Source organism: Varroa destructor, unplaced genomic scaffold, assembly GCF_002443255.2.
Source record: "Varroa destructor unplaced genomic scaffold, Vdes_3.0 BEIS01000001.1, whole genome shotgun sequence".
In the NCBI taxonomy this organism is placed as follows: domain Eukaryota; kingdom Metazoa; phylum Arthropoda; class Arachnida; order Mesostigmata; family Varroidae; genus Varroa; species Varroa destructor.
Window position 1 is genome coordinate 46660278 of NW_019211454.1, and position 26764 is coordinate 46687041.

Here is a 26764-nt window from a genome sequence, read left to right on the forward strand (position 1 = left end):
AGATACTGTGAAGCTGTCGAACACCTAAAATGTTGGGAACCGCATTTGTTCAAGGTACTTAAAAGCGTCTGTATGACTAGTTAAAAAAAAAAAAAAAAAACAATGTATTTGCCATCTTTTTACCTTCAAACCTCTAATTTTACGAAATAGTAATGCTTAAATTGCTTACGCTGGTGCCGTTGGAAACCGAACTCTTTGAAAAGTAATCATCTGAAAAAGTAGAATTTGACCCAAAATAGGAAAATTACATTGCATTTTTTTTAATTTTAGCTTTATATCATCGAGACGTTGCTAATTTCTTCATCACTTTTCTAAACAGCTTTCGTGTATATATATATGTATGTATTGACTGTAGTAGATATTGCTGAAGGTTTCCTTAATCAACGAGTGTAGTATATGCTACTTGGTATTTTTTGCATTCTACATTAAACAGAATGTTGCAGTGTAATCAGGAATGCAGGATCAATAGCATGTAAAGCACGGCAGAAATTTATCAAAAAAAAGCAGTCATAGTATGTAACGGCATTTATGGATCAAAGATACCTGAGAAGACTGCTTTAAATTTCATTATAATTAACGATTGTCATCGAATTATATGCGCTTACATTGTTAATAATAAGTATAATTAGTGAACTTTATTGGCAGATAAAAAAGTATGAGAGAACATGGATGCGCCTGATCGGATTAGAAGCGGGAACCCCACGTTCTCAGCTTTCCATATTTGTCGCTATGCCACCCTATGCAATAATGGTTTTGTTACTATAATAATGCTGTTTCAACTAATCATCAGTCATCTTAATCCCTTGTTTTTGAAACGTTAATCGCTTGTCGTGAATGGTGTCGCATCCGATGGCCCTGTATATTTACAACTCATTTACATTTATAATAATATAATCATGTGGAAAATGATGCTTCAGCAGACTTTCCACTCTTGTCCAAGGGTGCATTTATTTCTGCAATGCTTTATGATATTCCAGCAAAGAATCCGTTTGAGTCACGATCTGGTCACATTAAAAAGGTCAAATGCACTTTGCTCGGTGCCTTCAAGCATCTCCAGATGTACTCAGTTCAGGCACTAGGAAAGAGTTTTAATAAAATCGCACATTTTGGTTACTCAAATAATAGAACATTGCATGAGCTGGTGATAACTTGGAACCTGTCAACCAAATTAGCTCGTTGTATCGCAATAAGACCACCGTCTCCTTAGATACTGGTACCGAATTACATAAAAATACATACAATAAAAATAACTTTATCCAGGTTACATCAACCTTTGGTGCATGAGTACACTAGAATTCCAACCTTCGCCTCCATTTTACGTGTAGCTGGCCAGAACTTTGTCAGTTTGATCGTAGCATGCCCGAATTTGTGAACGTTTACAGCACCACTTCCGCTGTTCACACCCATAGTTGGACTTCTTAAGTGGGTGGGCTTTCTTTTCGAACTTCCTTTCCTTTCGTTTGTTTACGTGCATGTCTGCGTGATTGACTCCGTCCACAATCCCTTGACCCCTTCCTCGTTGTGTTTTGGGAACTCATATGGAATGAACGTTGGCATCGGAGGGCAATCGGACGGCTCTCGGCAAGTGGCTCCTCTCCTTTGTAACGAACAGCCGAAATCCACGGGCAGACCTCCGTCTGGCCACTTATCCTCTTTCCTATTGCTATTCCTGCATAATATTGGCCTAAGAGCCCATAGGTACTCATGTATTATCCTGCGACGGTTATGTGTCACAGGTTATGTGGTCGTCCGACTCCCTGCCAAGAGTTTCTGTGCGGATAATGATGGCGGGAGGTATAGTTGGTTGTTGTCGCCTTCGCTGTGAAGGGCCAGCTCCTGATGTAGTGGTGCTTTGCACGAATGCTTGGTGGCCGGCGGCGCTCATTTGTAGCTTGCTGGTGTCTATCCGTGCGTGTTCAGATGTGTCCATACGTAGGTGTCTGTATGTGGATGTCGCTCTTTTCTTTCTTCAATGTGGGGTGTATAAAAGTTCAGCTTATGTCTACCAAGAGCGTTAGAGCGATATGTCATTCGCTCCGGTGGAGTCGCCGAAAACGACGACAGACAGAACCGATGCCAACAAAGAGGAGATTGTCATGTGTTCCGATAGCAGAGAGTAAGGCGGGCGAGAATGCTGGGTGTGACGCGGGAATCTTTTCGGCTCTGGGAGAGGGCTCATCGCGCGACGTTGTGTTGCAAACGGCCAGCAACGACCGTGGCGTCGTCTGGAAATAAACAACGTCTAAGGAACGGCGCTGTCAAGAGGGACAACAGCAGGAGCAGCGACGTCGACGGTACAGTAGCACCCCAAATAGTAATACACATCCAACATCCAGGCGCGCACACAAATACAGCAATTCCTCGAATACGCGTAAGCTCGCGGAGGCCTTCAGGGGCAAAACGACAATACACCTGCCATCATCGACACGCATCGTCCAAAGGCAACCACATGGCGGCGCCTGGGCAATGGCGGCAGTTGCAGAGCTAGTGGAAGAGGTTTGTCGATGTGATATGTGGCATCTGTATGGAGAGACACATGGTTGAAGAAGCAGGGGCGAAGAGGCAGTGGCCGACACAAAAAGAGAGTGAATGAGCAAAATGAGCGAACATTATTGCGGCAAACGACGTGTGGTCATTCTTACGGCGGGTGTTACCTCTAGTCCTTAGGATATACCTCTGTTTTCCTGTGTTCGTTGAGGACTAGTGAATTATGGCGTCAGCTGCAACAACATCTTTCACCACCGTCAGACGAGGCAGCACGCTGTAGGGCTACTATCCGTTTTCTTTCACTTGTATTCTGTTATTATGACAATTTATAGGCGTGTAGTGTTCCTCGAATGTAGTGAAACCTGGATTAGACAATAAGCCGCTTCAAGTAAAATGGAATTTTTATGTTGTCATGCGACATGATACTCAAATAAAGTTCAACACAAAACGAGTGTATCTTTGAAAATCGAAGAGTTCAACGGGACTTTTGTAAACGCCATGTAGGTCGAACCATACAATTAACAATGGGTGCCAACAAACTTCTAAAAAGGACTGCCTGTGCTGTGAATACGGTCCGCGAAGGCAATGAAAAACCACGCCGCCACCATCCAGTCTCGGTAAGCATTAATTTAACGTTTCAACAAACGAATCGTTATTTTTTTCCTAAATCGTTTACAGTCATTTTGAAAACACGCAGTCTCGTTTCATAGGTCACCCTAGAGAGAATTCTGCTACGATCTTGGTGTACGTCGCTTGCTATACATTATAGTTCCTAAAGAAGTTTTCTAAACTTCGATTACGGCATGATCTTTTCGTGAGTGGGCAAAAGTTACTCTGTGTCGTTCATGTACCAGGCGGTGGTACCAACTCGGACTAAGTAAATGAGTCAATATTCTCTCTGGAAGTTCGCCGACGAAAGCCCTTAGGACAGGTCCGTTATCTCAAGGAACATATCGTACAGTTGGTGGCTTGCTTTGAAACCAAATGGAATAAATAGCAGAATATTCGTTTATTCAAAGCCGTTGCTGGGTTCGGTTGCATCAAATCACAATGGGCCGATAATACCGTACTACCAAAAAAATCTTAGCTCAGACTGACTCTCTCAGGTAATGAGATCATTTTAGTACGTTTCAGTAGTTACTACCATACACAATTACCTCTTGTTTTTATGATGACGTTTCTGTGATCGCTAATGGGTTTGAAAGTTCCAAATATGTCAGTCCATAGTTGAAAGTTTATCTACATTGGACATATGGGTGAACAATGTAGTCATCAATATCTGTATTGCAAAACAAAAGGCAAAAATGATTAATTGCACACGTGTACAGAGCTCAAGTTGCCTCATCGATAGCCAACCTATGGATCCCGGTTGTGATGGGACGCGCCCCTAGTGGCATCTCGAAGACGTCCAAGACAGCGGTAGAAATGACTGGCCGTATAGTAGTATCTCGAGTTTCTCTTGATCTCAATATCAGGGACAGGACACGAACAAAGATCAGCAGCAAACGCAACCCGACCCTGGCCCACGTACGGCGAACGATATGTTGCATGCGCTGCTGGGTTAATTCATCACCACACGACAAAATGGGAGTATGCTTATCTACATTGGACGACTTTTATGGGCGGAAAATAGTATTAAGTTTCAGATTCAACGAACAAGCCAGCGAGAAATCGCTCGTTTAACCTGGCACGTTCCTATATGTTATTACCTGTACAATGATAAGATGTGTTTGTTTAGGAGACCGTTTGCGCTTAATGAGGCTGACACCTAATGATGTTGCGTGACCGAATGAAGAACTAACCGTATGTTGCGTTGAGCTCCGCAACTGATCTACCTTCCTGGAACGGGGGGCAGCCAGCCAACGTTTGCCACAAGATTAACGAAGTGCTGCATTGCAAACGCTTTAATACATCCTTCTTTTGACAATGTATTTTTCATAGGGGTTAGAAAGCATTCGCAACTGCTGATATGCTCGCACATTCATTCTAAGAGTGGGTCGCAACAGAGTAAGGCTCGCATATAGTAGTACACTGAAGAGCAAAAGTGGGCTTATAACTGAACTAAGCGTTGCGGTAGATTAAAATTAACTTATACTTAGTTTGAACTTGCATCCGAAAAATGGATGCTGATGATCCTCTTTCGAATATGTTCATTACGTAATATTCATGGCGTTAGTAGTTGCACTGACGATTAATCACGATTTTCGGGAATGATTAACGGTTTTAGTAGACTAGTCTACATAAAAAGTATTATTTAGGACAGAAGTGCGAGTGGCTAAGTAAATACAGGCAGGTCTATAAAAGAAGACCATAAAGAGATGTTGCTAGCAGTAGAGACCGCGTACACAGTAATGAACCTAGCGCGCCGAACCTTAGTTATAGTTCTGTGCGCCTTGGCAGCACACAATCGCTGTTAATGTGCTTACGTGTTGGCGGGTACACATGTGGATGTATGTGATTCAAATTATCCTGTACGGTAGTATATTGTCTGTTCCAGCACGGATTTCTTGACTCCAACAGCCTCTCAGTCCAGTCCCGGACATACTTGACGTATCATTGACGTAAAAGCCTAATTGCTGCTCGGCTAAGGCCAGCCGAATAGGTAGTTGGCCACTGTTTAGACTCGACTGGTAATTACTGGTGATTTCCATAGATTACTGGTGACTAGTTGGTTTCTTTTTCTTTTCAGCGTTGACCTTAGGTGTCGCTATATGTTCGGTGTATTTTCTATAATGGGTCGACTAGTCTAATACACAGCCATGTGCGCGCTCGGTGAACTCGAGCACAAAAAAAAATAGTAGACTCCTTTCACATGGGTGGCATAACTCGGATCCATATATCGTCTATTCAGACAGATGGAATCGGCAATCCTTAGTTTCTGAAACTACAGGACTCTCTGAATGGTGCTGAGTTTTTTTTTCTCTGTGACTGACTTATTGACAAAGTTCACCTAAACATTGTTCGTTTCATAAGATATAATTCACCTTCTATCATCTAGTCAGTCTCTATGACAAAAGCAAGAATAACGAAGCTAAATGAGTAACGCTCGGTGACATCCGTGCTTAGGTGGGTTTGTTTTTGCTCGCAAGTACGCTTGCCGTCTGATTGATTTGCTGCAACATTGAACATTTATATATAGAAATTTTATTAAAATATATATAAGCTGATTTCTTTTAGGCACCACTAGATTCTAAAAATAGTCTCACACCAGAAAACGACACGCGTCAGAATATGGGTAGAACTGAACAAACTGAAGGCCCGTGAAATGAGGCCTAGTAAAGATAGGAGATGCTGCGGAATTTTGAATGAACATCACGACTTACAATAGTCATTAATATGCTTCGATTTATAGTGACTGCTCCAATTCGAACAGTCGTTATTTGAGCAGATATTTATATATGAGTAGTTGTTTACCTTTTGATTTTTACCTTGAGTTCAACGGTATTGTTTACTTTTCCCTAATTGTACACTGAGTACTTCATGTACGACGTCCAGAACCACTGCCCGGCATTGCTATAGATAAACCTAATGGCGAATCTCCGCTTTCTAAACTGTGCATCTAGCTTTGCGCGAGTATGGCGTACATGACATGAAGCTAAAATGTCATGTATTGTTGTTGGAAACCGGCGCTAGGGTACCGTAAGTTTATAGGCTCACGGTGTCGCTCATATTGACAGGAGCGCAATCCGCTTGATTGCCTCGTCTAAGTGCATCAGTAATACGGCTGGTTGGGTAAACTCAGCATATAGCTACGACGAACTTTGCTGAGTACATTAATACTTATTGGGGCACCAGCTGATGCCTGCTAGACTAATATCAACCTACCTAGGACAGCAAAGTAGGCAGTGGTCCTATAAGGCGTTCTCATGAATAAGTCCTACCGCCAGCACCGTATCCGATCCGGCAGTTTATATGTAAACTACTAAACAGCTATGTGGTATTTGTATAATTCTACAATGCCATCGCCTGCGGGCCGAGGACCGCAGAGTTTTCGTTTGCCACGGTCTCACGCTCGTTACAGGTCGTATTGTAGGTTATACGCAGTGCCTATATTTAGCGATTGCTATTTACATGTACCTACGGTGACTAGCGGAAATTGACCTCTGTAAAGAATTTAATCTTATTGAATATCACTGATTGCATAAAGAACGAGGGTAGTTCATCTGAGTAGACTGCCATCAAATGAAAAGAGGTCACAAACTTTTGGCAGAGGGTCGTGGGGCTAGCGGCAGGTAGGAGTCTAAACGGATAAAAGTCATTTAGATTATTATTTATTAAGAACCAATAAAGTCATAGCGTACTCCCCACTATTTCAAGAACGAACTACACGTACTATCTCGGCTATATGTATAGCATGCTGCCGATTAAACAGGTTAGATTTGCAAAAAGTATAAGGAACAAACTTCTAACCAAAATGGGAACCCGAGAACTAGAAATAACAATTTTTAGAACCTATACTTCTTAACTAAAATGCTAAGTTGTGTGATTCCAGGTTAGTTTACATGTTATCGGTTTTGAAGTTTCATACATAAACAGGTCTTCCTTTGAATTTTGACACTCAATCCATCAACAGCATGGTTCCAATAATCTTCGAAGACAACGCATACGGGTTTACTTGCAGTTTGAAGCCATCATCTGTCCTTTTTGACACATATGAATAGGTAGGGAATAGCCAATCGATAAAAGATTTAACTTCTCCGACGAGTGACGTGCGTCCATTGTGAAAAAGGATCTGCTTTGAAAGGCGTCACCTGACTTGTTCAGGCACCCTGAAACCGGAGCTCAGATATGCATTTTCATCTTTGTACTCTTCGCTCTATGAAAACATGTTCCCTTGCTTGGGTATATATATATATATATGTTGGGGTATGTATATACGTATAGCAGAAGTACACTGAGCACATAAAAGTAAAAAAATTAGTAAAAATATAATCTCAATTGCGATATCTAAAAGTAGTTTCCCATTCAACATTAACCGGTTGCTACTGAGGGAAATGTCAGAGTACTGACGAATAGCAGTAGTGGGTGGGGTCATATTAGCCCAATTAACCGTCATCAACGATATGACTATCGACAAATATTTTTCCCCAACCCATAGCGAAAAAGAACTCTTGCCTCCTGGTTTTATAAGAAACACTTCAAACAAACAAACAAAGCCGTTGTTTCGTATTTTCCTTCGTATGCGCAATGTATTATGGAGCCAACTAGATTCATAACTGCTAGAAGAAGGCTGAGCCTTTTTAATATCTTTCCGTGACAAATTTACCTATAACTGCAAACAGTAGATAGTTTATTTTCTGTATCAAGTGAAAACATTTCGGTTTTGAAACAACATTGAATTATTATATTATAACCGACCGCTTGGCTGTTTGAAAAGCATATTGAACGTATCAATGAAAAATGCCACACCCTTAGACCTCCGTGAAACCGACGTAGAATTAAACACCCTCGATGGAATCTCGTCAGTCGCCTAATGGTAAAAAAAAACTAGATTCCTATAAATTACGTGAACGTTCATCCTACACTAAATCGTATATTTTCAAAAATGTAAAGCTTGAACCTCGATCAATTATTAATAAACATATACGCCTTTAATAAAGCACTTAAAATCCACATTTTACGATGTCGTTCACTGAATATATGAGTGTTACATAAAGAATTCTTTAACATTTGGCCCCCTGGTAGCTCCTTTCCAAAAAAGAATCGTTAATATTTGGTATTTAAGCTGTTGGGCACCCTTAAGGTTCTTGCTAAACCTATTTGGATTTTACTTCAATGAACTTATGAAACAGCGTGGCAAAAATATGCCATAGTGATAATTTATCAACGCTGAAATTTAAATCAGTGCGGGTAGCGTGCTTGTTAGTTATGCTTACCATAATAACGCATTCAGAGACGCGCATTAGCTCCACAGATCACGCCGTAGTCCTATGCGCTAATGCAGCAGTATGTGCATAAAAAGCAAGGAGGAGACGATTATCAGATATTAACAAATAAATAATTAAGGAAAAATAAGGCATTATTATTATTACAACTAATAGCTGCTTTTATGGCTGTCGGTTGTTTCATAGGTCTGATATGGAAACGCTAGATAAGTCTAGCAAAGCTTATTCCGGTCAGCTCCTGATGAAGGCCGCTTCTTGACGCTATATTTAGAACTAGGGGACTCCGGGAACAGGTGCACATAAAATAAATAATCGGTAAAGTTAGATAGAAAAATCAGATCAAAAAATATTACCGTATTTTTTGCACCCAGCGTCGAAGAGCAACACTCGTATTTGTTCCCTGTCAGCCTCTGCAGCTACTGGTAACACCGCGGCCGCCGTATCTGGATGCCCCTTTTTGCTGCTGAAATAGAGGAGCGCGAGACCATACCATACTGCAAGTGCTTCTTCGTGTGGCAGACACCTATTTTTTATTCTAGCCGCTTCTTCGCTCTCATCTGCGGGTTGGCCCCATTAAATGTAATCAAGCTGAATCGGTTCGTTTTCTTGGTGCGCTAATGAACTCAGCTAGCAGCACAAACAGTAGCAACGGTTGCAGCAATGGCGGCAGCGTCAGCTTGCAAGAGCTCTACCGAATTAGACCCCTCTTTTCTCTTACCATCGTTTTATGCGAATTGAAGCTTTGACGTTCTACCGACTTCACTCCGACCGAATGCTCTGATTTGCCACTCCTAACGATGCGTCCGTTCAACTTCCGCTCGACCTCCAAGAGGCAAATGAGTAACGGATGGTGGTTTCTTTCGTACTTTTGGCCTTACAGATGTGGTCGTCAAATAAGGGCGACGTTTACACTACTAGAGTAGAGAATTCTGCAGTCATGCTGACGTTAATACGACGTCACTTAAAGCAATTTCCAGATGTCCAGCTCTTAATTCGATGAGCTGTCGAAGATGTAAAAAAAATTATGTTTGTGCTTTCTTGCTGGCATCTATCAGCTAATCATTATATATATTCAGTTGGCGCTGTGTATAAACGTTGTAAATGTAAACGCTCTAGACGTTATCCTTGACCTCAACGCTGAGCAAAAATTCAGGTGCCACCAATCGACCATGCTGGCCTGCCGACTGCTGGCCAGCGTTCGAGTGCGAGATGCGTCAACAACAACAAAAAATCCGTCTTCTTAGTAAAATGAGATTTCGTTGAAAAGGTCCAATATTTATGAGTGTAAACAAGTCCACACTGGAATATTTTCAAGCTTGCAGATCGGGCTATTCGTGCTACTTTTACTAACATAAATGGTAATAATTTACAATTATGGTTGGAATAGATATTTACATTCCAGTGACTGTGCGAGTGGGTATTCGGCAAATATGTCCTAAGCAGTATATGCATATTGTGTACTCCCATTAGCAGGAGCATGCTTAATAGCATGGTTATTATCATTTTTGGCAGTCGACATAATTTTCGGTGAAGGCTCCTGCAAGCCACTTCCAGCTTTTACGGGCGTTAAAGAAATTACATCCTTCGGTAGTGCAAGCACATTTGCGAAGGCCATCGAATAACAAGGTCAACAATTCCGGCCTTATGCGGCCCAACGGGTCTCGGGAAAGATTCGTTGTAACGCTCGGAATGACTCCCATTGGAGACAGCTGGGCTGTGTGGAAGCGATTTCGCAGCGAACGGTATTTTCTTCTAGGCATCCAATGAATCGTTGACACTGGGGCTCGTCTGCACAAACCAGCCTCCATAAACCAGCCCAGCTAGCAAACTACCAAGGTGCATTTGGCTATGGACACGAGACTAGGAGAAATGGTGGCAGCAGTCATCAACATTTTGTCCTTACCACATCGCTAGTTATTCAGCACCTTATATCTGACGTACCTGAGGCGGGAAGCGGTTGTATGACATCAGAGGGCCTGACTACAGGCATCAACTTGCGATAGCTATCTGCTTCCTTGTAGCAGATGAATAACGGATTGTTTTTTTTCTATGAATTACATACAGCTCTAGCTGATTTACAACAACGGGATAAGATTAATCAAATCTTCAGATTAGAGTTACACAGAAGTATCAAATGTAGTTGTGGGGCACCTTCGTACGGACAAAAACTATGGTCTCTGCTTAGTTAGAAAATGAGTGACACAAAAACCCACGTGTAGGATGTCGTCGATTGGAAGTGAAATAGAAGCGTTGGGTTGGTCGTTCGCTTTTTATTTAGGTAAATTTGGTTGTAAAATTTTTCTATGGTACTTATGCAACGCATATGGTATTTATTATTATTATTATTATTTTAATTATGTTTTAATTATATTTTAATTATTATTTATGGTTATTTTAACGCATATGGCAAGGTTATTATATAGAATTTAAGCGCTAACGATACTGATTCTCAAAATGAAAAGCTCATCCAGACTGTGACCTCTACAAACTTCGGTAGAGTGTTTCCTCCTGCAATATTACGCTTTTTTCAGTGTATCAAGCAGGTGTTGCTAGTTATAACGTGTTGATGACAATTCAAGGCCTGCTGTGGCATATGAAGAACCATCCGTTCAAATTGTACAATTCATAAAATTGATGGGAGAAAAACACTCTGATCGAACGCAAAGTGGTAATAGTTGACGGAACCAAATGCTCGAATGACACGATGAACATCGAATACAGGCAGCAGGCTTCACCAAAGCAGCTGTAGCCTATTTTAGAGGCTGCCTCATCATTGATTTCATGGATTGCGTACGCACATTGCTACATTGCTCGACCTATGCGAAAACCGTTCTGCTGAGATATACCTGCCTGTTTGTGGTCGAGTCCTAGTGCAGGATCCAATATGTAGCGTGTAAATATGCTTCGCGGAAAAATTCTAGCGTTTCATCCACAAACGCAAGCCACAAACAAAAACGGCTTATCTAACTTGTATTTATGTTGTAATGGCCTGACTAAGGTTCGGATTCCTAAAAAAGTCGCCTAATTAACCTTTCCTCACGGAAGACTCTGTCTGGGAAACACTTAGGCGCTTCCAAGGTTCCTGGCGACCTTATGTAGCTTTATGAACTTTATTTTTCAAATGATTACTATAGTGTTAAGGCACTTGCGGGTCCTGAGCTACAATTAAATATAAAACACGCGCTAGAGCAATTTTCCTAATCAGATTTCAACGCTCCGCGGATTGCGGCAGTGATGGGTAAAGCTATATATTGACGCCAGCTGTGTTACACTGGTTAAGTTATGCATACATAGACAACTTCATGAAGGGGGTACTTTTTTACTTGCAATACATTTTACGCCATTTGTTTATTTAGAGGGACAGGTACATTATATTTCGCGGAACTTAATACGTTTCTATTGTACTATTGATATTAGTTTTGGTCCTAGGGATTTATTTAAAGCAACCCTTTTTGACCCCTGAGGAAGACTTGTGCATCCTAGATATGGCAGCATTTGTTGTCATTTTTTTTTATCTTTTTAGTAATCTGCCTTGAGAGCATTCTTATAAAGCATAATCTCACCTGGTCTGAGATCAGCAAATAGATAAGAAGCTTGCGAACTGAAATACAGCATTTTTTATGACACTGCTGGCTTGTAGTTCCGATCGTTTTAGCCGTTCTATCGAGGCGCCTTCTAGGACGTGTTTTGATGACTTGCATAGACGGTTTCCAGGTGGGGGGCAGGACATTTTGTTGCCATCGCGTTTTCCAAGCTCGAACTGGTGATCATCGTATATATATATATATATATAATCTTTCTTTAATAGGGTGCATGTTTCAATCAATAAGATCTACAGTCCCTGTAGCATAGGAACGACGGCAGTAAACTGGCCTTTCGCAAAATGTCATGATCAACAAGCTTCATGATCAGCAAGTCTGACAGAAAACGTTGTTATGCTGCCAACAGTAAATAGTCAATAGGCACCACAACGACAACCCTTATAATCATAGTTGCAAAGCTCTTTTTTGCAATACTCCCACTTACCATATGCCGGTCGGCTTCATGCGTTGACAATTCGTCGCAGCGCAAACTCCCTCTACAGGAAAGTCGCCTGATGGACCTCTAGCTGCCGATAGAGTCCTTGTTAGCCTTTTTGTACTGGGTAAAAGTCCCACCTAACCACTTCAAAGACAATTCTATTTTTAAGAGCTGTCACTATTGAAAGCTAATCAAACAACTCAACACTAATGGCAGCAACAGAGATTCCTAACTTCATAGGATAGATGCATATAGCATGTACTTGATATTTCTTGCTAACAGCAGTAAACAGTTATACAACTGAAATTAAAGTAATGCCATCAGGCAGAAATAGATGAAGATAAAACCTGTATTTCGCGGTGTTTGCTCATTGAGACACAAGTATTTAAAGACCCCTACCTTCGAAGAAAATATTCTCATCATTAACATAATAAGCCAAACCGATAGAAACGGCTGATTAATATTGAAGAAGTAACCGAAAATGCTATTCTCCGATGAAGTGCTTCTGGAGAGAGGTTATCATCGAAAAAGTAGGATATAACGAAACAGCGACGAGACATGTTCAGTTTTGGCGTAAGTCCAAGATGATGTCGAACGGAACAATCTAAATCGAGCGAGACAGCAATTTGAAACAATGTCGCTTCTTCCTGTGATATCCGTGCTCTCTCTGAACCTACGGAAATCCCCCAAATTAAGGCAAATGGCCTGTTCTTTATTTTCACCGCATTCGTAGATGTCTGTGAGGTAAAGCTAACTGTCGTCGACATATTCCGGTGGATCAACAACGTCTATTGACAAAATGAGTTTCGTTGCATTGGACACGTAAAAAGCTAGTGACTGTCTACTTTCGTCAAGCTTTACCTAAATTCAACTGGACTTCTACTTTTTAGGCCTATTATAAGAACGTAGTATTTAATTTTGAGACGGTTGTTAGCGTAAACATCGAAAACCAAGTTGGAAGATGAGAGAAAAGAAATTTCACTATGGAAAGTAAAATATCATGTGACTGAGGTGATTTTCTAGTGTTAATATAACATATCGTGATTATTTAGAGCGACGCGAATATACGTTACTGTAATGTATGAAATTATTTAGATTTGGTGTAATAAAAAAAAAAAACTGCGATATCTTTTTTCGCCATGTACGCAAACATGGTTTCTAAGGGCTATTCACACACTTAGGCCTTGTTATGTCATGCATGAGTACGCGCCCATTTTCAGCGGGAGCTTTTGTCATGCAAAGATCACTAAGTCCGCCCCCTTCTCTGGGCACCATTTGGATCAACAACCTGGTGACACAATGCCGCCCTCGGAGGAGACGAACAACAAGAACGCTATTATTTTAGTAGTAAAACTATATTTTACGAAGCTTCTTTTACGCTGCGAAGACAATTCGACACGAGCAATGGCACAACCTAAATTATCTACATGCGTACTGCTGTTACCGAGACTTGCTTCTTATGATCTTAGACGAGCCTTCTTCCATAAGCTTCGTATAACAACGGAGTACTGTGTATTGTAATTGTATTACGACGACATACACTACACGCCAAGTGTGATTAAATAAAGAAGAACTTGCAAAATATATGATGATAGACTTAGATTTTGGATTTTAATTAGCTGCTTTATTTTTTATAGCTATAGTTATATGGAGTACCGTTATAGCTAATGCTAGCTGGGCTGGTTGATACCAAATATTGCTATTGCAAAGCTACGTTCCTTTTTTATAATGGCTCAAAAGAATTGTTGTTCCTTTTAACTACGGCCATTTGTTTGCCATCAAAATATATATTTGTAATAAGAAATGGTACACTGCAGTTTCATAGGTTTTTTTTTTTGTACAATATGCACATATGTACAGGCGAGTGTTCGTCGACCGGAATGTGCCCTGCATACTCAATATTTAAATTCTACTCAACCGCGGCTTTAAGCTACCCGTGACTGTAAGAAGGTATGTGCGAAAGATAGAACTCGTGCGGACAACTCCAAAGCTGCTTAAACGCATTGAGGGATATGGAAATTACTTAGGTACCATATCATCACCGTCAGACTTATATATATATAATTCTTTAAGAGTTTTATCTGCGTAAAGCCAGAATGGACGGATGAAAGAATTGAGCAGAGGAGATTTTAATATCAAAGGCTCGTGGAGAGCACGAAGCTAGTCCGGTGGAAACCCCTAGACACTTACCAAGTTAAAGTTCTTTCGGATATGAACCGCGATAATATCTGTTCACCGAAGCATTTTCATATCGCACACGTGTCGAGATGTCCAGATCTCTCTTTGCAGTTCGGTAGATATATGTATCTGTGCAGTTTATACAATTATGTGAAGTTATTACAAAAAAACGAAAGGGGAAATTAATAGTTTCCAACATTTTACGTCTCTCTTATCGGGTATTGTTCACACACGTTTGAATTTAAGTCTTTTCGAATTGTAATTAGCGTATACATTATGTAAAAGTTGAATGAATTATCATTCAACTTCAAGCAAAGAGACCTTTGCTTTGTGAAAACGCATAAAAAAGCTTAACAAATAGCTTACCTTTTTCGTTACTTTGTAGGAAGTAAATTGGGCTGACCTGCAACTGCAAAAATAACAAAGTTGCCGCAAATACACATAATTCTCTTAAGACACACGCGGATTGTGATGCGTAGCAGCTTTATCGACAAATGTTCAACGGCGTACCTTGTTATGCCTACCAATTTCTGTTTCTCTTGCCCGATTCAAACGGAATTAAGATAAAACGAGATTTTTTTTTATATCAACAAGCGTCATGGACCTTTTTTTGGCAGGAAAGCGCTTACTCATAACATGTTTCTAACAGCCCTACTTGCATTGATGTTTAACACCCAGTTATTTCTACGTGGGTTAATATCAACTTGCTAAATCGGCTCATCAGTATGAGAATCAGGCAGAAGTACTCTGGCATGACTCGTACTCTGCTTTCACGTTTGTAGACAGCCATTAATATTTAGATAGATATTGATTTCAGGTTTTAGGTATGGCAAACGTGCGCGAGCACACCCTTAACGATGCGCCATTTTACCACTGCGAAATAATTATATAGTCAATTTATGGGTGTACTGCACGTAGTTGTTTTTTGTGACCGACAGCCAAGTCTTTCCTTCTGACGTATACAAGAATCGTATCCCTAGGGCTCCCCTTGCATTCGACCAAAGGCATTTGTCACAGCAGGCTTTTTGGTAACTTTTGTGCTCTAACTTCCATATTCTGCATACGTACCTTAGGTTATTTTAACTAACGAAAGCTATTGTGAATGTCATTTCTTTTATTTTGATCCCAAAAATATACAAGCTGTGCTGTATAATGATGTTAATTTGATACGGCGTTTAGATATCCTATTGATCAGCAGTTCTCTCACTACGACAGGCTTTTTATATCACAATAACATCGCGCCATTCCTCACTCGAATCAACAGGGCGGTGAGCCCAATGGATTGTCTCATCGTGCAGATCGTGCCGTAGCCACAACTAACTAGTGAACATATTGTCTGATGCTAGCCAGTCTAGGCCTGCCTACTTCGCATTTCTTCCTCCCGAGGTTCGGGACTTATTTATGCAGATTTGTAGCAGACAGCTGAAGTAGCTGATAGCGCAATATGCATATAGATGAGGAATTCTCTTTATGTTTATCAAGACCTATGTGTCCTCGTTGGGAACTCACAGGATTCAAGACAACTGCGCTTTTGTCACAGCGATTTGCAATCACCTTCCCATCCTGCTCCAATCACGACCGCACCCATATTTACGTCGGCTCTATAAGCCTAGCTCCCTGGGCTTTTAGTAGGGGCTATGTTCTTAAAGTCAATGGGTAACGGTCACTTACGTGTAGTTTAGGGAAGTTCACGTTTGACTCATTTTTGAAGCAGGATTTTTGCCCGACACTATATGGTTTGTGTTCTAATAGTTTATTTGGAAAGATGTCTGCCTGTGCAAGCGGAATCTTCGCTTTTCAAGGCTGTAACAAATGATCACACATTTTTTTGTTTATGAGAATCATTAATATAAGTCTTAACGTCAATTCGTTTGGAACCGTTTTTATCGTAACGACCAGTTCTTAGTACGTTCCACATAAAAAGCGCATTTCTATATGCTAATATACAGAATATATATACCCCTATAAACAATATAAATCTCTAATTGCTAGAATTCGCAAAAAAATAGCATGTTAAAGGCAACTTCAGACACATAGATTATGTTTGCCCAGGCAAAAACGTCCAGCGTAGGTTTATCGTTTCTGTTCAGGATAAGTTTGCAACAAAACAAACAGTTACATGCTTGCAAAATAATGTCAAATTTTAATATCTTCTTTACCAAACAATCGTTTCTCCTGTGCCGTCTGTACCCTTACCGCTATACCTTAAAAGCATGCGCTAAAGAAGCTTATACACTCCTGAGTGAAGCAGGATTAAGGATATTGGACGGAAAGGGCAATGGGCTGCATCGGTGTTAGGGGATGTGTCGCTGGGCAAATGCTCCTAGGGCAAGGGTAATTGAGAGAGGGAATATAGGGAAGAGCAAATGGTTCAGGACGACCTCAGCTGGTGGTTGGTTTTACGCAGCAGACTAGAAGGAATCTGAGGAGTGGTAACACGTTGAATGGAAGTAACGGACCGTCTAGAAACTGCGTGAAATTGGCGACCCCTATAAACAAAGCGTTTGCCGTTGTGGTAACTTGGAAATCTCCTCGAAAGTACATTCCTTCGCTACAGCGTACTATTACGCAGGACGATAAAAATGAGGAGCTTTGTGCGTACAATTTAGTTAATGCAAATGTTAGAATCCGACTTTTTGCATCGCAAAGTGTACTAGGGCATCTGTTTTGTATGATAACATAACGTTATATTGGATATTAAGACAAAGGGCAATATGACTTTACAGAACTTGTGCGAATAACATTCGAACGGATAACGAAAACAATTTCCACAGCTGCCGCCTATACGCGTTATGAGGTAAGTGATCATCATTGATAACTGCGCTTGGGCGACAAACTTTTTCCTTTTATCTAGTAATTTATCAAACAAATGTTTATCTAATTATTATTTTGAGAAGGGAATCTGTTCGACGAAAACAACAGCAATTTTCGGGTTGATTTCTGCTATCGAGCTTCGCGCCATTTTCGAAAAACCCATCAATCAATATGAATCTGTATGGTTGCTGGGACGTGCAATACGTAATAGCAACGTGCTATAGAACGTCACAGATGCTTTTCACTCGTTGTATAAAGGCTTCAGCGTACGTCCATTGCACAACCTACAAGTTCACCTCTCGTGAGACCATCGATACATAACAAGTCGTAAGAAACCTTGCACGAGATTTTTTGAGAACAACCTGTTTTCTAGATTTTATCCTTTATTACGACTACCACCAATGTGTTTTGTATCCAGAAAAAGTCAGTAGTCAAATAGGCAAGACCCCATGTACCCCCATCATTCAGTGACAAACAGGTTAATAATTAATTATATTCGATCCAGCCCAATACTATATTTAGCAAAGTAAGACTAGAACATTTCTTTCTTTAGATTCCCGGAATAAAAGCTCTTTTAATAAGCTATTATTATTATTATATATTACACATGCCCGAGGTTGCTTTACCATACATTCATATAAAAAAACTTATCTGCTTTAAGTGTGATAACAAAACGCATCAAGACCTCGATGACTTTAGAGACTCTCCGAGGAAGCTTGCTCTATTTGTTTTTAGAGAAAAATAAATTTTTTCTTCGCAAATTGAGCTTACAGACAATAGAAATTACCAAAATGATTAGCCAAACTTTTAGTCGGTCCTGCACGTAAATTTCTGCTCGTCTTAGGTACAAAAATTGTAATTGATTTTAGAAGAGCTTGTTTCATTGCTTTGTCGTAGACCAAGCGAGTTCCCTAAAGTGAGCACAAGTTTGGGATGAATTACATGAAAAACAGTAATTACCTTTGTCGGAGCCTTGAAAAAACGTTATTTTTGTAAAAAAAAAAATACGAAAAGTGTCTTTTCTAGTTTCTGCTACTTTTCTGTTATTATGCACTGTACCGCTTCCGTTCGTGCTATCACTGACCACTGGGAAAACTCTTTGCCGCGTTTCGTATTGTTCAGTCGGAATACGCCAAAGGAAAGAGCCTAGTCGGGGAGAAAATAGAGAAGAACCTTTCGTCCTAATTAAAAACTTTTCAGGCATTCCTGTGTGTATAGCCGCTAAATAATTGAATACTCAGCCGCTCTCTCTGTCGTGCTCTGAACGGCGTTGAGTTAAGCTGAGGCGAGACGTTCTTTTGTACCGACCACCCATGCGCCTATTTATGAACCGACCAGCATAGAAGAGCTGCGTTTGTACGCTAGCAGACAGACGGGCAGACTAAGCTAGCTGACTAACTCATATTTTTCTTTCGTTTTTCTTCTGTTTCCATTCACTAGCAATAGCGACAGCAATCCCATTTCTCCCTCTTTCTTTTGCTCTCAGCTCCACCGTCTCACAAACCCTCTAAAAATGTTGCCGGTGTGGCAGAAGACGCGCGCTGTTCGCATATAAAAATCGACGTTTTGAGGACAGACGACCGCCCGCGTTGCGCCTGACTCCCGACTAACACGGGGTGTTCTAGTACAGGCAAAGGAGTTCGGATGAAGCGTGCATAGGCCGGAGACTGGATAAGGTATACGACCACCGACAACAGGCAGATGTTCATAAGCTAATGTCGTCGGTAAAGCTCAACTGTTGGTACTTCTTCACGTTAAGTAAGAGGGAGCGAAGAATTCCACGCACTGTATACAGGCCAAGCAGCAGCAGTCCAGCAACGACATTGCGATTTTCGCGCAGCGTCCATTACCGTTGGCTTTTGGAAATAAAGAGAGAGCCGGCGTCGATAGTCGACTGGAAGAGAGGCAAGCCAAAACGCAATGAAACGTGGAACGAACTACATGTGCAATGAGCTAGCAGCGACCTCAGTGGGAATAGCAAAAGACGCAGCGGCAGTAGCGTTACACAGCAAAGTGGAACCGAGCAGCAACCGATGATGATTGTGATTATATTGACGGAAAAGCGGAATGTTGCACGCAAACAACCAACAAAAGCCTGCCGCCGTTGCCGCGATAACGACGAATGCTAGAAGAAGAGGGCGAAGATGAGAAGTTCGATAAGAATGATAGAGGGAAGAATGACGGTGGCGTAGATTCGAAGGTATTACGAACGAACGAATGTACCGGAGTGAAATAGAGTAGGACGTTGGGGAACAGCGACGACAACGGCCATGGTAACATGACCGGCTCTAGCGAAGCCGGTGGTTGTGGCGGGGCGGTCCTTGCAAAAACCGTTGAGCGTAGAGCTCAAAACGAAGCTAGATGAACAAAAAAAGCAAAGCCCCGCAGTAGAAAATAGTGCTACTTTCCAATGATGCATACCCCATACTGTCGAGGATAATATGACGATTATTTTTATGTTTAACGATATAGGGCTCCCAGTGTTTGAACGTTACCCAAACACTAACGGATGTGTGAAAGGTAGAAACTGCACGCATCCACATGGAGGTATGCGTGGGATACAGGAGATATTACTTTTATTTTCTCGATAAAGGTGCATGCTATATATTTATAGTGGCACTCCAGAGCGAAGCTTGCCGATAATAATTAGTCTTCTTCAGTTTAACAACAACGATACTGAATCGAATGAAATCTCAACTAGAACCTAGAATCTAAAATAGAACTAAAGGAATTACTATAGAATGTTTTCAATCGCAGTGCTGTGTGGTAGAAGAAATAGCTGTTGGTCGATAAAGGAATGAAGACAATGTATGCAGACGTCACAGATTGGATGCATAGGAATTTTCTTGGTATTCGGCGTAAACGTCTGGACATCAGCTTAATATCAGTACTCGAAAACGATACGGCTTATGGCTTACTTATGGAAAATTTGCAACGACAGTAATAATAGTGCCATCGAATTTTCCATAACGAAGCTTTAACATAACCCAAACGTATGTGCTGACCCATCAAAACCTCAAAGCTGCTATCTTCTCTAGTGTGATGTTAATAATAAGATAACCTTATGACCTCTATGAGATCCGGTAGCGTACTCAAAACATTCAAGCACGCACACTTTTACAGCCTTCGTCAGGGCAGATTCGTTCTCCTACGACGTACTACATACATGAGTAATCTCGTACGGGGGAACCTTCTACGTATTCATTTTTACCTCGCATTCGGTCGATATCGCACAATTGTTCCATGGCGTTTTTAGCAGATGCTACCCACCGCACCACTGCTGTTGCCGACTTGAACGGCTTCCGACGATTGCCGCTGCGATGTACAATATGTTTGCCAAACGCGCGATGTGGTACGGCGATGATCGACAGCTAGCGACGTCAATAGCTCTGCTGATGATTTCGATAACCAATATTATATAATCAGCAACAGCAGCTACAGCGAAACGCACGAGCGATACACGAAATGGGCATTCAACGTGTCGATCTATTAAAAACAGGCAGCCCTCTTGTTTTCGCTCCCGGAAAATTGTACCCTCCAGCGCTTTTCGGCCATTGACGAAAGTACGCCAGTCAACCGTCTCTATTATTTCGATGTTCCAGATTTCTCAGAGCATAGGCTCCGTGACGAATGTGAGAAAAAGGATTTGTGCTCAAGGTCAAATAGCTAGCCTCCCCCTTCTGAACCCATGGCTAGATGTGGTCTAATATCGAAAATCACACTTTGAAAACGTTGATATTTACTAGAATCATGTGAGCACCTCATTGCCATTTAACATGTTAAGCTATTTTGATTTTACATTGAAAAACTAGCATATCTAGACTTAGGTCTGGCAGATTATCTCTCGTGCTACTTTTTTATACCATCAAAAATTTCTTCCACTCCCTACCCGTGCGATCTTAAAATGGTTTCCATCGCACCACAGGCAATGATGTCCTTAGAGAAAAGGTAGCTGTCCTGAGATGTTTCGAACAAGCGTAGAATAATAATAGTAATAAAACGATATATAAATTTCGCACAGCTTAGCAATTATCGTCTCATCCACCATTAGCGAAATATCACTTGCAAGCTAGCCAACACTTTCCTAATCCTAGGTAGAATAAACATATAGAAAGTTATTTTTAGACATATATATATTTAGACGTAAAAAAGACACAAAACTTGTTTTTTAATACTAGAATATTTCGTGCCACGCTTACAGTAAGCTTATGCTAGTTTTGGAGGTTAGACTCTGTTTAAGCAATATGTCGTTCCTAATAAACAGCTCATGAATAAGCCTTGTTGATTAGAGAACTACTAGAAAGTACACTATTTGACAAATCTGGAACGTGTGACCTATCACACCCAAACAGTTTTAGGCAGTGAAAAGTACAATATATACGGTAAAAGTATTCCCGAGCACGTTTAACACTTGATTGCATTTGAGAGGTGCCTTACCAAGGAGGCGTGATACTATCTGCAGTCCGTTATCTAGAAGACCAGACATTGAAGATCCTTCCTCATTCCTCTTTCACAAACAGGTACTAATTACAGGCCGGTATGAGGCTGTAATTTGGTTTATCAGAAACGCAGTAGGCGTAACGATTCGCATTTTTTTTTACTGTGTCAGTAAAGCTAAATTGATTAGCCTAGAAGTTTCTATAATGGTTTATTTAAAAGTTCAATAATAACAGGTGGGTTGCGGACTAAAGTAGAGATCGGGATATATGGTTATATCTGACCAAATGGGGCGTGGAAGGGGTCCGTAGCTCATTAACAGCGTGCTTTGCTGACGTAATCAATTTCATTAGGAGGCTGTATATGAAATATCTGTATTGTTTCTGTGTGCTATTAAGAAGCAGTCGTTGCTGGAATGAGGCAGTCTCGTTGTGTGCGTTGGACATGATTCCGTATGCATTGCCACTAATCAATAATGGTTGGTTACAGGACTGTGTACACAGGTGCCTATATCGCCGGCGTTACCTTCCTATAAATCATTCTGATACACAGTCAAAATTGCAAGGGAATAAGCCAGCACCCTGTTAGTCGCAAATTCGGTCCGATGTTTGCGCACTCGTCGTCCTTTTACATTTAGCAAGAACGTTGGGAATGTTCGTTCGGCTTAAATGTCGAGTGGGCAAATATTTAAGATATACTCTTAGCTACGATAGAAGTTCTCCCCATTACCTTAAATCACCATATTTTATCGATCTATGCTGCTCGTCTGTATCATATGTCATATGCTTTTATATACTTAACTTAATTCATTGAATTTCTTTGTTAGTATTATTGAAGTCTATAAGCTTAAGTTATCATGCTTTAGCTAAACAATTTTAATCAGCGTTATCTTGTACTTGCAGATGAGTGCGGCTTCGACTGCTACGGCGCACTTCACAATGCGGACTCGTACCTGGGTTTGCTGTTCGGATCTGGCCGTAACTATTGCCCTCCTATTAATTTCGTTGGTGGCAACAAGCCCCGTTTATGGAGCGCGCATGTGCCCGCAAGGTTGCTCGTGCCGAAACGATGAACAAGTTATAGTGGAGTGTTCAAATGCAACACTGGAGATGGTGCCGTACACACTACATCCAAAATTACGCAGTCTCTCATTACGCGGCAATCGCTTACGCCAACTTAGCGGATCGTCGTTCTTACACTATGGGGAGCTACGGAATCTGGATTTGTCCGACAATCAACTGGTCGATCTAGGACGACGCGTATTCGCGTCGTTACGCGCTCTCGAACTGCTCGACCTTAGTGAAAACACGATAAGTGAGCTAAGTAATTCGACTCTTGAAGGTCTCATTCAGCTAAATCAACTTGACCTTTCTTCTAATTATATTGAATGTATTCCGCATGGCATGTTTGTCGGATTGTCCCAGCTACAAAGGCTCGATCTATCTTCAAATCTCATCAAGAATTTTTCTGATACAAACGTGTTTCGAGGCGCCAAAAAATTGCGTATTCTCAGCATACGGAACAATAAATTGAGTTCAATTCCAACCGATACGTTTCGACATATAGCTGACTTGGCTCTATTGGATCTAGGACTAAACGATATAAGTGAGCTAGGCCCAGAAGCCTTTCTGCCTTTACGAGCGTTGGAAGAGTTGCGTCTCGATGGTTGCAAATTACAGGCCATACAAGCGGGTGCCTTTCGGGCTTTAGGTGGCTTGCGGGTCCTTCATCTGCAAGATAACCAGCTTGGAGACACTCCTTCGGCCAGCTTCTCGGACATCCCTCTACTCGAAGAGATTGACGTTGGCCAGAATCCTATCAGCCGCCTTCGGGACCGCGCTTTTCAGCACTTGCGCCACCTGCGTACGCTCAGTCTCAGTGGGGCAACGGAAATGCGAGAGCTTGAGCCAAACGCTCTCATTGACAACCAACAGCTGGAACAGCTCAGCCTATCGTACAATGTTGTCCTCACTCAGCTGAACCCGGCAACATTTCGTCCACTATCTCGGTTGCGCAGAGTCAACCTGCGCGCCAATGGCCTAACCTCACTGCCGGTCGATCTATTTCCAGTGGCGTGGGAAGATCTGACTGAGCTTGACATTAGGGACAATCCGTTTGTCTGCAACTGTTCTCTTCGATGGCTCTTGACCAAACGCAGACGGCAGCAGCACCTGTCTCTGATTCAACCTCAGGGACTGGCTGGAACAGGTCCTAGCCTCACTATAAAAAATGCCCCTTCGGTCGAAATACTACCCGGATCACTTTTCGCTAACGAAACGACAAAGATTAAATGTAATGCTCCGCCACATCTTGCAGGTGCGTTCCTATCTATTACAGATTAGATAGTATGCTGTTAGAAAAAAGAATGGCTAAATCTAAAATGGAACAGTGTCAAGTTCTGAGACTAAAAGGCGGCTGGCTAAAAGAATAAACTTAGTTTTTACATACTATTTACGTGGTGCTTTGGCAGCACAGCCTTCTGAATGCCAGAACACTTTCAAGTAACTGACCAATACCTCCGTCGCCTAGAAGCTAACCAGCAGCGATCAAATGTCAAAACTAAGTTATTTCATTTCTGTCCTTCTGCCCATATCATCACATCGGATTGTCAGCGGTCCTGTTTAGGGTCCAGTAAGGCACACATGTTGGAACACTGAAGCAAAATATCATGTATATTCTCAATATTTCCTTACACAGGTAACTATCTAGACGCGGTAGAATCGGAGGAATCGTTGGAGTGTTCATACTGGCCATACGCGGTTCGTGTAAGTATACTTCGGGCCACCGTCGGCATCCTGCTGGCAGTTGCACTGCTTTCTACCACCACGTGTTACCTCCGAAATCGTAGCAAGGTAGGCGCCTTCTCGCTATCCTGCCGAAGTCGACTGAGCCCAAAGAGTTCTTCGCCTAGCAAACAGTTGGGCGGCTCCGAGTGGCTACAGACTGCGGAAACTGAAAAGGTCGAGTGTCTTTTCGCTCAGACCCGGCTCCCGTCCACCGACCAGAATCTGCAAACGGCCTCGGCTGCCGCAGCTGCCGCCGCTAATCAAGCGGAGATAACCAACAACGGCGTCTATATTTGCCAACTATCGGACGGCGGTGGTAGCAGTATTGGGTTTGGAATCGGGGTTGGAGCAGGACAGAGGAGACCAGGCGCTCTACATCCTCAACCCCTACGCTTTCTTCCTCAACAGGGCTTAGCCAGTCCGGACCTTCTTGATCTGTGCCGGAGTTCGCCGGAGCCCTCGTACAATTCCTTGGCTGTAGCTGCTGCGGCTACAGGTTACTCAAGCGTACCCCGACAACAACCATCGGGACTCACCGTTAAATCAACCACTGCTCCACGGCTTCCGCAAACATCGCAGACAGCGGGTCTCTCAACTGGCCGATTTGGTCCCGGCACCGCAGTGGATCGGGAATTTTTACCACCACTGCTGCGAAACAGCCATAGCCAACCAGCAGCTGCACACGGCGAGCAAGGCCCACCATTTTGTTATTATTTTGAATAAGCTCTTAAGACTAAAAAAAAGAAAACAATGATCATTCGAACAAACCTTAGCAGGTGTTTTCTTGCTAGGATAAACGATCACTAGACACGGTATCTTTTTTTATTGTAATGCATGTACAGAAGGATGAAAAATACAAATGCCACAAGGGCATGTCAGACAATTCGTCCAAATCTGTAAGAGTACGGCTAGAAACATGTTCTCTAGAGCCAGAAAACTGAAAGACAGGTTTGGCAGAAGTGCGGCCTGGTGTCCTTCACGTATGAAATCAGTTTTTTGCTGTCGCATGTGTATACGTTATAGGTAACGAAAATGGGGGATAGAATAAATGAGAGAAAACCACTAATTATGAAAGATTAACTAACTGCCCCATAGTGAGTTAGCATTAGTAGAACGCTCCCTACAATGTATACACCAAAAAACGCTCAAAACACTCGCAAACAAGAAGGCACAGAAAGGCATACGCTGACCATACGCGCACTTTGAACTTAATTTAGATATATATATATATATATATATATATATATATATATATATATATATATATAACAGAAGGGTAGTGGGGAACTCAAAGGTACATTATTCACGCTACGAAAAAAAAAGGTGTGAACCACAACAAAGAGCATAAATGCTGGTGTGTACATATATTGTAATACGCTTACGTGTAACATATTGAAAACAAGGTATTTTTGTACGTATACATTTATTTAGTGTTTTCCTTGATTTAGTATGTAGTATTAAGGTTTTTCTAGTTTAGAATGGTATTTGCTTTAGCGGAACGTTAACGTATCATCTTGAAATCAAGATTTTAGGTTTTATACTTCACAGGTTTGTCCACGCATTTTCATATGCGTGGCCAAAAATAAAAAGAGAACCTTCTGAAACGCAGAGTACTTTCGACACGTCCTCGACAACTTCACTATGAACACATCTGATAAATTGTCGCTTTAGAAAGAAGGTAAAATGAATATAACGTACCAACATAAAAGCGAGTGACCCGATGTGTAGGTAGAATCGGTTTCCTAGTTTTGCGTAGTTTCAGGTATTCTAGCTTCTCATTGAAGGGGCACCATTGAGCTCCTCTTACCTCGCTCACGGTTGACTAGATTTCAATGAGCCGTAGAAGCGTGATATGATCTCTGACGTGGCTTGCCTACTAAAAAGATCCAAACGGCACGCGGTGCAGGACGTGATTTAAAAACCGTATCGGTAATACGCCTATCGACGGTCACCAGCCGTACGGGGCTGTTAGGGGCAATAAATAGGCTTCAGCTTCTTGTTGTATACAAATCGATGTTCCAACGATATTAAAAATGTCGAGTTTGGAATGTGGTTTATTATATGACTTCCTGTTTGCCACATTTAGCCATATGGCGCTTTTAGGCCGGTTGTAAGTCAGTTTTTTTTTGAAAGAATCATTGACTTGTATTTTTGAAA

General features: G+C 41.6%; 1 protein-coding gene and 1 long non-coding RNA gene across 6 annotated transcripts; one reads left to right on the forward strand and one right to left on the reverse strand.

Annotated features, from left to right (window-relative positions):
• The first annotated feature begins 607 nt into the window (after nucleotides 1-607).
• Nucleotides 608-26029, forward strand: LOC111255542 (uncharacterized). Of its 4 annotated transcripts, XM_086985069.1 has the most exons (4): nucleotides 612-3104; nucleotides 17297-17367; nucleotides 22724-24137; nucleotides 24519-26029. In XM_086985069.1, the coding sequence occupies exons 3-4, from the start codon at nucleotides 22724-22726 to the stop codon at nucleotides 25328-25330; spliced, it is 2226 nt and encodes a 741-aa protein (XP_086841195.1). In that variant the 5' UTR covers nucleotides 612-3104; nucleotides 17297-17367; the 3' UTR covers nucleotides 25331-26029. The 4 variants fall into 4 exon arrangements, with proteins under 4 accessions (XP_022673352.2, XP_086841195.1, XP_022673351.1 ...); XM_022817617.2 differs by lacking the exon at nucleotides 17297-17367 and having other exon boundaries at nucleotides 608-3104; XM_022817616.2 differs by lacking the exon at nucleotides 612-3104 and having other exon boundaries at nucleotides 16968-17367.
• On the reverse strand, nucleotides 6896-9017 carry LOC111255543 (uncharacterized). 2 transcript variants are annotated; one of them, XR_002675542.2, is made up of 3 exons: nucleotides 8726-9017; nucleotides 8364-8422; nucleotides 6896-7256 (listed from the first exon to the last, which is right to left on the reverse strand). It is a non-coding gene; the product is annotated as an uncharacterized LOC111255543 (long non-coding RNA). The 2 variants fall into 2 exon arrangements; XR_015324881.1 differs by having other exon boundaries at nucleotides 6896-7268.
• Nucleotides 26030-26764: the final 735 nt, after the last annotated feature.

Coding starts and splice junctions, on each gene's coding strand:
- LOC111255542 (XM_022817617.2), top strand. CDS start 3,012: ATGGGTGCCAACAAACTTCTAAAAAGGACTGCCTGTGCTGTGAATACG. Junction 3,105..22,723: donor GCCGCCACCATCCAGTCTCG/GTAAGCATTAAT, acceptor TTGTACTTGCAG/ATGAGTGCGGCTTCGACTGC. Junction 24,138..24,518: donor TGCTCCGCCACATCTTGCAG/GTGCGTTCCTAT, acceptor TTCCTTACACAG/GTAACTATCTAGACGCGGTA.